Below are 13,162 nucleotides of genomic sequence, written 5' to 3' on the forward strand. Positions count from 1 at the left end.
TAAGTATCACAAACAGAGCACCCCTATAACCCCTCTGTCCCAGATCAAGGGCTAAGAATGCAGCTACCCTCCTGAGAGTGTGCCCACAATTCCCATATGACCTCTGCGATGGGCCAGGTTATGAAGCATGCAGCAGGCCATGAAGATCTTGGCAACCTTTTCTAGGCTACAGAGGAGCTCTCCTCCGGACCGATTCTTTAGCTGGCCAAAGGTGAACCCTATGATGTCACGTGTGGTCCGATGTCTGTTGTTGTAGTCCTCCTCTGCCGCAGTTTGGGGGATGTAGTAATGGGGTCATGAGCCAAGTCCGTTGTGGGTATTCTCTGTCACCTGTGGGGAGAAGCAGAATGAGAGACATGGGTGTGTATTGGCTAGTCTAGGTACATTGGGGGGTGGGGATTGTGGGTTGTGGAGTCATGTGGAGGGAGGGAGGGAGTGCTGGGGTTTGTGGAAGGAGGGGGTATGGGGTAGGACGATCCCTGTTGCACTTACCTAGGAGCCAGCTGCTGGTCAATCTCAGTCAAACCTGTGGTAGATTCCAGAATGCTCTAGTATGTAGGCATCATGGGTGGAACCTGGGTATTGGGCACACACGTCCACAGTCTCCCCTTGGGTGTCACACACAACTTGCATATTCACATAGAATGGAATGCTTTTCTATTCTTATAGGTGGTCTCTCGTGCCCAGGGTGGTCTGAGTGTGATGTGTATGCAGTCGTTGACGCCTGTGACCGAGAGGAAGCGAGCTATGCTGTAGAACTGACCCATGTTGCTTTGCAGGGCCTGGGGGGTAGCGGGGAAGGAAGGCATCAAGGAACTGGGTGAGGCAGTTTGAAATGACATGCTAGGTCAGACCCGCATTCACAGCTAGGACAGACTGGAAGCCACCAGTGGCCAGAAAAGCAAGGCAGGTGGTGAACTTCAGATGGACAGGGATGGGATTGTTCCTACGGGTGCTGGAATGCAGGAGGGGTTGGAGCTGGTCACACAGGTGCTGGATAGCAGCCATGTCAAAGTGGTACCTATTGACACACTGCTGGTCAGTAAGGTCCAGGAAATGGGTATGGGGCCAGAAAACATGTGGGTATCTCCTGCAGGGCCTACCCTCCAAACTCTCCTCCTCCTCCACCATGTCAGCCACCAGTGCATTCAGTGAATCAATATCCCACCTAACCCCAGACACACTACTGTGCACACCTCTACATACCTAGTGAAACCCAGAACCAACAAGCACCAGCCAGCACTCAGTCTCCCATCGCCAGCACACAGTCCTTACACACAGCAGAAGCAAACACTCACTCTCCCACCACTCACAAACAAAGCAGTCACACACAGCAGCAACAGCAAACACTCTCTCACCAACAGCAAACACTTGTGCCACACCCATTAACATTCACTGTTCCAGTAGCAACCAACAGTCCTCACACACACACAGCAGAAGTACACAGGACAAACAAAGCAATAAGTACATAAGTATTGCCATACTGGGAAAGACCACAGGTCCGTCAAGCCCAGCATCCTGTTTCCAACAGTGACCAATCCAGGTCACAAATACATGGCAAGATCCCAAAAAAGTTCAATACATTTTATGATGCTTATCCCAGAAACAAGCAGTGGATTTTCCCCAAGTCAATTAAATAATGGTCTATTTCCTTTAGGAAGCTGTCCAGACCATTTTAAACCCCGCTAAGCTAACCGCCTTTACCACATTCTCTGGCAACAAATTCCAGAGTTTAATTACACGTTGAGTGAAGAAATATTTTCTCCCATTCGTTTTAAAATTTACTACATTGTAGCTTCATCGCATGCCCCCTAGTCCTAGTATTTTTGGAAAGCGTAAACAGACGCTTCACATCTACCCATTCAACTCCCTCTATCATATCTCCCCTCAGCCGCCTTTTCTCCAAGCTGAAGAGCCCTAGGATAGACAGAAGCTAAACAAGTAAGGGGGTATAATGGGAGGTTTGTGGGCTGGGGGAAACTGAGGGAGGGGGGAAGGAGGCAGGATACAGAGGAAGGGGGGTGGTTGTGGCTGAGGAGGTGAGACACAGAGAATGTAAGGGTGACAAGGTTCAGATTTGGGCAAACAAACGATAACACAGCCGTCAACAACTGTTTCTCAATAACCAATGCTCCTGGCTCTCCACTCTCCAACTACACAAAATCGCAAAGGGGTCAAAAGCCAAGCTGGCGCTTACCCTAACCGCTTTTAAAGCAGGTCTAATTAGGGACGTTTTTGTTCCCGCCAGCAGGAAATCATTTTGTAATCCATTATGGGCTGGAGATGTTCATTCCATAAGACTGGCCAAGACATGCTCACATCACGACCCCCGAATGTGCCTTCTGGAGACGTTCTGATCTAGACATGCTTGCAGTTTAGAACTTTTTTGTTTGTTTGATTATACACTTTGGATGTATTTTGCCGAGAAATATGTCCAACTGCCTTTTGTGTAATTTTTTGGACATTTTTCTGTTTCAAAAACGAGCCCCATAGTTCCATAAAAGTCAATCATAAAACTAGGAAAATAATTTGATTGCCTTTCATACATACATATATATATATAATACATATATACATACATACATATATATAACAGGCAAATAAGTGTCAATTAAGTGTTGAAAATGATGCCAGGAACAATGGATGAATCTGTTGCAGCAACAGTAAGATACTTGAGTAACTGGGCACGTGACAGATAGAAAGACGTTGAAGATGGTAGGAGTCTGATTAGCAGACAAGACTCTTTGTTGCCACATTGTGACAAAATAGTGGGTTTCTAAGCCTGAATTGTATTTCTCCTAATTGGTCAGCAGATGGCGATTGTTTTGTGTTTTAAAGCTGTTACAGAAGACTTTACTACTACTACTACGACTACTACTGAACATTTCTAAAGCGCTACTAGGGTTACGCAGCGCTGTACAGTTCTCTTTTCCAGTTTAATGTAACCAGTATATACAATTTAAATATTTATTTACCTGGCCCCTGGGAGCTGTGGGGAGGCTCCAGGTGGTCAGGGGGGTGTCAGTCGCGGAATCGCGCATCCAGCGCGAACCATGTCATTCCGGATTGCCCCTGGTGAAGAGGGAAGCCGGAGATGGAAAATGGGAAAAGCCCCAGGCTCCCTGAGGCTTGTAGGAGCCTGGGGAACGCTGAAAGTGAGGGTACGAAGTCAAAAGACTCACTGACATCATCAGTAACGTCGGCGGCGCATGCACAGTGCACCGTTTGAGTCCAATGGCTCCGGTGTTGAAATGGAGCATTGGGGACCACTGCACCACCAATGTTTCATTAAAAATATTAAAAGGGGGCTTGTTGTGACCTGTGGAAGGGTCAAATTATAAAAAATAAGATGGCGGCCGAAATCGGAGGTTGTGCGTAATTGCACATGCGCGAGGCACAAACCAGTGGCGGATATTATTTAAACTTGGCCCAGAGACTGCTGGGAAATGGAGGGGGGTTATTGGAGGCGTTCTTGGTTGCTGTAATCCAAAACGGCGCAAATTTTGGCGCAGGTGCAGTACAGTTACAGGAGACCTGCACTGACACCTGGAAATCTAAAAAGTATAAAAATACATTTTAAAAGTGTTTGCATGAGTTTTAATGCTAGAATTTAGGTCCTGGAAGCCTATACTTGCTTGTTATGAAAAGCTTAGATTTTATGCAGTTCCAGTTTGAGTATTTGGGGGTCAATTTTAATGAAATGTTTTATAGAATAAACATTAGGGCATTGCTCTGATCTGTGTTATGCAATTAAAATCCCCAAATGAAGGTTTTATATAGTGTTTTTAACCTAAAATGTACAATAGAATGTCAGTATGGAAATGTGTTCTGAAAAGGAGCTTCCTGATTGGCTGCACTGCTCTAGTTAGGGACCTAACCAGTGACAGTTGGTGAGAGAAGACCTGCATCTGATGTGTCTGAGTGAGAGGTTTGAAAGGAAGGAATAAATGGAAAAGTTTGAGTAAAATTATAAAAGTGTGCTTGGGAATAGTTTAACAGAGTTCTGAGATTATACAGAGGTTTGCGCTGAATTCAAGAGTTTTAGCTTGTGCTTCTCAGGTTTATTTTGAAACAACTGATAGTAGTTAATGTTAAAAATAGTTAGAATACTATTTGAAAAGTATATTTTGTTCTGAAAAGTGCTGGAAAGCATTGAATACCTGTAAGTGGGTTGAAGTAGTTAAAATAGAAATTGATATGATATCATTCCTGAAAATTCTCTTTTCAGATATAAACCTGTTTAAAAAGTACATAAGTACATAAGTAATGCCATACTGGGAAAAGACCAAGGGTCCATCGATCCCAGCATCTTGTCCACGACAGCGGCCAATCCAGGCCAAGGGCACCTGGCAAGCTTCCCAAACATACAAACATTCTATACATGTTATTCCTGGGATTTTGGATTTTTTCCAAGTCCATTTAGAAGCGGTTTATGGACTTGTCCTTTAGGAAACCGTCCAACCTCTTTTTAAACTCTGCTAAGCTAACCGCCTTCACCACATTTTTCCGGCAATGAATTCCAGACTTTAATTACACGTTGGGTGAAGAAAACTTTTCTCCGATTTGTTTAAATTTACTACACTGTAGTTTCATCGCATGCCCCCTAGTCCTAGTATTTTTGGAAAGCGTGAACAGACACTTCACATCCACCTGTTCCACTCCACTCATTATTTTATATACCTCTATCATGTCTCCCCTCAGCCATCTCTTCTCCAAGCTGAATAGCCCTAGCCTCCTTAGTCTTTCTTCATAGGAAGGTCGTCCCATCCCCGCTATCATTTAGTCGCCCTTCGCTGCACCTTTCCAATTCTACTATATCTTTCTTGAGATGCGGCGACCAGAATTGAACACAATACTCAAGGTGCGGTCGCACCATGGAGCGATAAAACGGCATTATAACATCCTCACACCTGTTTTCCATACCTTTCCTAATAATACCCAACATTCTATTCGCTTTCCTAGCCGCAGCAGCACACTCAGCAGAAGGTTTCAGTGTGTTATCGCGACGACATCCAGATCCCCTTTCTTGGTCCGTAACTCCTAACGTGGAACCTTGCATGACTAGCAATAATTCGGGTTCATTTTTTTCCCACATGCATCATCTTGCACTTGCTCACATTAAACGTCATCTGCCATTTAGCGCCCAGTCTCCCAGTCTCGTAAGGTCCTCTTTGTAATTTTCACAATCCTGTCGCGATTTAACAACTTTGAATAACTTTGTGTCATCAGCAAATTTAATTACCTCGCTAGTTACTCCCATCTCTAAATCATTTATAAATATATTAAAAAGCAGCGGTCCTAGCACAGACCCCTGAGGAACCCCACTAACTACCCTTCTCCATTGTGAATACTGCCCATTTAACCCCACTCTCTGTTTTTGGAAAACCAATACATTAATATCTGAAGTCTGAACTAGATAGATAATTAAATTTTCTGATTTTAGAAAAGTAAAGAAAAGAGTTCATTTAAACAAAACCTCTTAATGCTGTGTGAATCCAGAGTGGCTGTGTGTGTGAGTGATATGAGCACTTGTGAGCGTCAAGAATTCAGCAAATTCCTGGAAGAGGGCCTGCTCTCTCCATAGGCAGATTTAGAATTTAAAAGTGTATTAGGATAAGTCAGGAAATTAGTATCAGGGAACAAATTTTAATTTATTTTATTTAAATTAGAATATCCAGTCCAGGCTCCTGTGACAGGCAGGCTTACTTTTAGACACACACTGCAGGAAGATAGAATAAGTTTAGGGGGAAAATCAAGACCAAGACAACCAAGACAGATGACATTTTCCAAAAGTCAAGAAAGCTGGAATTTAAGTAAAGTACAGAAGAAAAATTAATTCAGCAAGACTGAGAAACTGAGAGAGAGAGACATTGTACATTTACATTATTTGCTCATACTTACCTTAAGGAACCGAGGACCTGACCAAAGAAAAAGTTAAATTCGTTTAATTACTTATTGATAATACAATTGATCTGTGATATCATTACTGAATACTACTTACCTTAAAAGTAATTCCTATAGAAGAAAATAAAATTGGAATTATTAAGTAAACTTTTAACAGGAATATTTATGCAAGACTTACTGTTTATGTGCAATACTTACTTGTAGTTCTAGTAATCTTATTGATTTCTATAAGAAAGAGAAATATTTTGGAATGTAGACCTGGATCCAGGAGGGATTTTAATTATTTATAATCTCTCTATATAAAAGGCAACACCAACGTTCTATGAAGCCTCCAGACGGAAGTGTGAAGGGGGAGAGATATCCGGTTTCCCCATGAGTGTCTGCCCCGCCCTCTCTGTAACACAAACAGTCAGTGAAGGAAAACAGCAGAGCACGAAATCAAATCACTGGCTCTGTAACAGTGAAGGACTCAGAGGGGGGAGAGGAGAGAGGGCAGGGACATACACACTCCCACACGCACACAGAAGAAAACATTGCTAGCCCCCTCCCCACCCGTTTCATTTGCATCAGAAACAGGGCTTTTTTTACTGAAGGACTCAGGGGGGGAGGGGAGAGAGGGCAGAGGGCAGGGACACACACACTCCCACATGCACACAGAAGAAAACATTGCTAGCCCCCCCGTTTCATTTGCATCAGAAACGGGGCTTTTTTACTAGTATTTATTATATTTATGGTTTTAAAAGTCATTTTAATAAATAGCTTATTTATATTTACTGGTGTTTGTTCCTTGAATTTATGTAAACAAAATTGATTCTATTTACAGAAATCAAAACATACCTTAACAATTTTTATCCGGTAACAACTTTTTAAGGATGATGTTTTCTTATATTCACTCTGTATTCTGTGGGCTAAATACAGTTTAGGTCTCGGCTATATACATGACTACAAATAAAAAGGTAAACTGAATAAACTGTGTGAAGTTCACAGAGCAGGTAACATAAAGCTTGTGGAAAGGCAATTTGCAGTACCATTGGCCAGATACTTTCAAAGTTGATGCTCTGAGCATTGATTGGCCCTGGAGTTCAAATCTAGTCAGAGGGTACTGAATTTCTTCTTTAGTCTCAGCCAGGGAGCAGAGAGAGAAAGATCTCTTTACTAAGGCCCTGTGAGCAGTTTTATAACCTGTGAGCAGCTATATTTCCTGAACTCCTCAGGTACTACCCAGGTAGTAAACAAACGGTTAGATAGTTTTATAATTGATCCATATTCGGTTACCTGTTATTGTTTGCTGATTTCACCTTTTTCTGTTCACTGTTCAAGTTCTGTGATAATAAACCTATAGTTTATTAGCTCTGCTGTCCTGGACTAAGAATCCTGGTGGTCTGTGTTTTGGGTCTGTGAGTGCTTTCTGGGAACTGTGGGACCCCTGGGAGTGTGGCCCCAGTGTCCTAGAAATCACCGGGGAACAATTTGTGGGTGGGAGACTTGCTCAGAGGCAAGTGGAACCTAGTGCATGGGGTTGGCGGTTGGCTTGTATAGAGCACGTGCCCAGGTGCAGGCGGGCCTGAGCAGTGCTGGGGACAAACCCTCTAGGTGGCCATGGGGTTAACCCTAGGTTGATGTTAGGCATTTCATGACATACATCAAAAGCAGACAAGACACAAATGATGTCATTTAACAGTGCTTCATTTAAATCCCAAAGCAGCTTCTGCAGTTTTTTATTGCATTTAGTTGATTGTTGTGTAAGATATGTTAAGCTTTTACATACTGATGCTAGCAGTTTATTGATGCTGTTCTATCTAGTTGGAACAGCCTTTTAAGGCCAGTCTCAAGCTTTTAGAGCATGACACGGGAACAAAGTTTGTCCCCATCGGCTCTATCCCCATCCCCGTGTCATTCTCTAATCTATAGTTCAATTTTAGAAAAGGCTCACCTGTTTGCTTTGGCTTTCGCTAATGTGTAGTTACTGTTGTTTTGGCCTTTATTAATTTATTTCTTCAAGTGATTATTTTCTATATTGATATGCTATTTTGTTTTGCCTGCTGCAATTAAATTAATGTACTATTATATGCAAATCTATCCCATTGTGGATATACTGAAAACCTGACTGGTTGGGGTACTTCAAAGACCAGGATTGGGAACCACTGTTCTAAGGTATACATCTCCGATAAAATAATCAAGGGAATTAACATCTTAGCCTCTTGGGCCAATGCTTTCAGATGAAATTGAATAAGGAGAAACACAATGCTTAATCCTCACATCCCAGTACTCTACACCCCTGACGTCACCATCCCCATATTAGACAACCTAAAAATATTAGGAGTATTACTAGACAAACACCTAACTATGGAAAATCACGCAAAAGCTACGACAAAGAAAATGTTCAACATGATGTGGATGTTGAAGCGTGTGAAACACTATCTTCCTCTAAAATCCTTCCGCAATTTGGTCCAATCCACTGTACTTATCCACGTTGACTACTGCAATAACATTTTTATTGGATGCAAGGCCCAAGTCCTGAAAAAAACGCCAAACTGTTATATTATGTAAGCCGCATTGAGCCTGCTAACAAGTGGGAAAGCACGGGTTATAAATGTTACAATACAATACATCTTCATGTCGTCAATTCTAATACATTTTGTGACACAAACCCCAGACGTTTTTTGTTGCTTTTCTCTGCACCGCTTCAAGTCTTTATGTCGTTAGCAAGATACAGCCTCCAAAACTGAACACAATATTCCAAGTGGAGCCTCACCAACTACTTGTAAAGGAGCATCAACACTTCCCTTTCTTCTGCTGATTACAAGCAGTCTGTGAAAATACTGCTAATCAAAGTGCAAAATTATCCCTTACCCAGCGAGAGCAGAATCTGATAATTCTCCTTCATCACCTCCCTGTAAAGCTCCTTCTGCTCTTCATTTAAATATCCCCATTCCTCCTGGGAGAAAGAGACAGCAATTTCCTCAAACGTCACCTATATTTGAAATACAAACCAGAAACACACTCAGCATTTTCTACATCATAAGGATGAGGTCTCACACTGCTGGGTTCATCAGTTTTAATGTGCCTTTAAATTTAAGGCACGTGAAACGCTAATACGCCAATACATTCCTATGGGTGCATTAGCATTTAACACACATCAACCATTAACGCACATTACAAATGCTAACATGCCTATAACGCCTTAGTAAATATACCCCTTGGAGTTTTCTGGGTGTATATTTTCTGTTTTCTGGGTCACTTCATTGGCTTCCGATTAGGTACCGCATTCAATTCAAGCTTCTGCTACTAACCTACAAATGTACTCGATCTGCAGCCCCTCCTTACCTCTCAACCCTCATCTCCCCTTACGTTCCTACCCGTACCCTCCGCTCTAAAGACAAATCCCTCCTTTCCGTACCCTTCTCCACCACCGCCAACTCCAGACTCCGCCCTTTTTGCCTCGCCTCACCCCACGCGTGGAACAAACTCCCCGATCCCATACGCCAGGCCCCCTCCCTGCCCATCTTCAAATCTCTGCTTAAAGCCCACCTCTTAAATGTCGCCTTCGGCACCTAACCTCTACACCTCTACCCAGGAAACCTAGACTGCCCACTTGACATTCGTTCCTTAGATTGTAAGCTCCTTTGAGCAGGGACCGTCCTTCTTTGTTTATTTGTACAGCGCTGCGTAACCCTAGTAGCGCTCTAGAAATGTTAAGTAGTAGTAGTATATAATCCAAAATCGCATTAACACACAATCCCAAAGTGGGGTTATACAATATTTCAGAAGACTTCCCAGTGTTGGGGCTCAGTGTGGTAGAAGGAGAGTTTTCTGGGTGTATATAATTCACAATCCCAACGCAGGATTATAGCAACTATAAAACAGTTACACACAGAACCTGTGACAGAAAAATCTCCTTTCGAAACACCTCTGATCTCTCTCCTTTCCCTCAAGAGAGTCCTAAAGTTACTTTCCCCAGCTCAAGTCTGCTTGGGGTCCAGACTGTGCAACGTTTCCAGGTTAGAAAGCTGCTGCAGCAGTGTTTGCGGAAAGAGGGGGAAGTTCGGGGTAATCTACCTGGGCAGAAGCTCCTGCAGGCATTTTGTTTTCCGCTTTGCAGTTTGCAAATTTAGAAATGAATTTGGGGTTCTTTCAGTAGCTGAGCAGTTTGTCTCTTGCGGTGCTGCTGGGAGAATAGACAAAAGAGCAGAAGCTGAGATCACAGATCGAGAGGGAACGAAGTTCAAAGGAGGAAATAAAAAAACAAACAAACCTATAAGTCTCCTCCTGTCCTGACCTGCACAAACTGATGATGACATAATTTCATTCATTTCATTTACTAGGAGAGGGCGGAGCGGGACTGAGATAGTGTACTAGGAAATGTAACCAGTGCCCTGTGTGTGAAGCTCCGCCCCCCCTTAATGTCATCAGTCAGTGCCCAGCAGGAGGCGGAGTCTTTTCTTGAGTCTTTGTTGTTTCCTGTCTAGTAAGTTAGATTGAGAACGGCAAGGTGGTTTAATAAACAGGAGTGGAAGTGAGCCTATCTAGTCCACTGTAAGCAAGAAAACCAATTAGGACAATCTACGTTTCCCCTTCCCAGCGCAGCCGTCATCCCCGTTCACTCAAAACAATGCAAGCAAACCTATGAGCTACTGCATTCACATTGTCGTTTTTTATTGTTGCTCCATCTGTAACAAGTCTAAAGCTGTTTCAGTTGGATAGGCAGTGCCTTAAAAGGTGGAGGACACACTTTTGTTTTGGTTTGGGTTTTTTTTACTTATTGGACAGCTTGTTTATTTATTTGAAAGCTTCCCATATGTAGATATAAATATAATGAATAACAATTGAATATCACTAAAACAACTTTAAAATTATTACCGCTGGTAAAAAAATAAGATGATACCTTTTTTATTGGACATAACTTAATACATTTCTTGATTAGCTTTCGAAGGTTGCCCTTCTTGGTCAGAAATAAACAAATGTGCTAGCTGACAGTGTATATAAGTGATGCTTGAATGTTTCACTTATATACACTGTCAGCACATTTGCTTATTTCCGATCTGACGAAGAAGGGCAACCTTCGAAAGCTAATCAAGAAATGTATTAAGTTATGTCCAATAAAAAAGGTATCATCTTATTTATTTTCCATTTTTATTTTGTTTGATTTCTATTGATAACCTTAAGAGTGGACTAACACGGCTACCACACTCCTCTACTTACCGCTGGTAGAAACAGCAATTTTAAACCTGTAGTTTGTGCTCATTTTTCTAGTGGAGGAGTGGCCTAGTAGTTAGGGTGCTGGACTTGAGGAACTGAGTTCAATTCCTACTTCAGGCACAGGCAGCTCCTTGTGACTCTGGGCAAGTCACTTAACCCTCAATTGCCCCATGTAAGCCACATTGAGCCTGCCAAGAGTGGGGAAAGTGTGGGTTACAAAATGTAACAACAATAAATACACTAAAAACTAATAAATACACTGTATACAATATAGATGCCAAATTTCAGTGAGAATCCTGTTTCCTGCTGGGTTCATCTTAAATGTTGTTTATTTATTTGTTTGTATCTCACATTTCCCCACCTATTTGTAGGCTCAATGTGGCTTACATAGTACCGGACTCCAGTGTTGTAATCTGCCATGGGAAGCCTGGTGTTATAAAGATGATGGAATATATTTAAATTAAATGGAAGTAGAATTAAACTCTCCTTTCATTGGGGCACATGGAATCACATCTTCATCTGTTTTGTAGAACTTTACCTTTTAGATACATAAATTGATTATTCTGTTGTTTGAGCATGTTTCAGGGACAAGTGGTTTATAAGTCAAAATAATAACAGTATTTTCTATCAAACAGATCTCTCATTTGTTGAAACATACAAAATGGGCTATAAGCCCCTAATGCAGTCCATTGGTTTTCTTATATTTTGTTCTTGTGATGGCTTATACTGTGCCAAAACTGGAAATACAGTGAAACAGAATAATAGAATTCAGTAACATCAAAAACTTATTTTGTATGTTTTAATCACCTTTATTAAAAGCAAAACATGTTGGTTGATAAGCTTCATACAGAACAAGAAAAAAAAAAACAGTAAACCAACCAACATGGTACAATAAAAACTTTTACAGAGAACATACCCCAAGAACCCTTCCCCTCCCATACTCCCCTCCCTCCCTATAAGCCCACCTGACTGTTTTTACTCGCCAAAATACACACAGATGTACAGATCAATAGGACTCAAAGCATTTCATAACAAGCACGGCCTCCACTATATACAAATCTCTCATGAATATTCATTGTCAATATCCTGACAAACCTGACTGCCTTGGTTAACTCCAGGACCAGGTTATCCTAACTACCATAAGAGGCAGACACGGTCGTATATTAACATGATAATTTTATTGTATTTGGGTAATAACTGAGAAAAATGCTATTAAAAAATTATATTACAAAGCATGAAGTTGACTTGGTTAACTTCTGCTGTATATCAACCAGTAGTAATAATAGTAATAAACAATATTAAGTGCATTTTTTATAATATACCACTGCATTCTTCAAAACAGAAGGAGCAAGTTCCCACAAACCATCTTTCTCTTTTGATCTAGGCACAGAAAAACAAACTTTCAGATGCTCCCTGACAGTGGCGTAGCCTAGGGTGGGCCGGGGTGGGCCTGGGCCCACCCACTTTGGGCTGAGGCCCACCCAGTAGCAGCACATCTATGATGTGGTTGGCAGGGATTGCCAAGCCCCACTAGCTGAAAACTCCCAACAACTGTCCCTCCTGCATACCTTGTAAATAGCAGATCTTCACCAGCAGCAAGCAGCGACCGATACATACTGCTTGCACCAGCCCAACAGCCTTTCCTCTGATGTATTCCCGCCTATGCAGAAACACGAAGTTGCATCAGAGGGAAGGCCATGGGGCCAACATGAGCAGTGTGTATTAATTGCTTCTCGCTGGTGGTGAAAATCTGCTATTTACAAGGTATGTGGGAGAGGGGGGATGTTTGAGAGACCATATGGCATGCAGGCGAGAGGAGAGACCAAATCAACTGTGGGAAAGGGTCGGGTTCTTCTGCCCACCCATCTTGGGCCCAGGCCCATCCAAAATTGGGTGTCTGGCTACGCCCCGCTCTCTGATTTCAACCTAATACATGTTAAATGTGGGATATGAATGTCATAAATAAATAGAAACTCTGAACGTTGAGCACCTGATTCTCATAACATGATGTCTGTTTTAGTGGCCCATTACCAGGAGAAAACAAATCTCTGCTTGAATA

At 42.2% G+C, this 13,162-nt stretch overlaps 1 protein-coding gene across 1 annotated transcript in view; it reads right to left on the bottom strand.

Annotated features, from left to right (window-relative positions):
* The window catches only part of LOC115463429 (gastrula zinc finger protein XlCGF26.1-like), a 31,893-nt gene extending 21,848 nt beyond the window's left edge, over nucleotides 1-10,045 (bottom strand). The window contains exons 1-2 of the mRNA XM_030193950.1: nucleotides 9,964-10,045; nucleotides 8,758-8,878 (exon numbers count right to left, since the gene is read on the bottom strand). Coding sequence (XP_030049810.1) covers nucleotides 8,758-8,878; nucleotides 9,964-9,987 — 145 coding nt within the window. The 5' untranslated portion in view covers nucleotides 9,988-10,045. The remainder of the gene's footprint in view (nucleotides 1-8,757; nucleotides 8,879-9,963) is intronic.
* Nucleotides 10,046-13,162: the final 3,117 nt, after the last annotated feature.

The sequence above is a fragment of the Microcaecilia unicolor genome, chromosome 1 (assembly GCF_901765095.1).
Source record: "Microcaecilia unicolor chromosome 1, aMicUni1.1, whole genome shotgun sequence".
Classification (NCBI taxonomy): domain Eukaryota; kingdom Metazoa; phylum Chordata; class Amphibia; order Gymnophiona; family Siphonopidae; genus Microcaecilia; species Microcaecilia unicolor.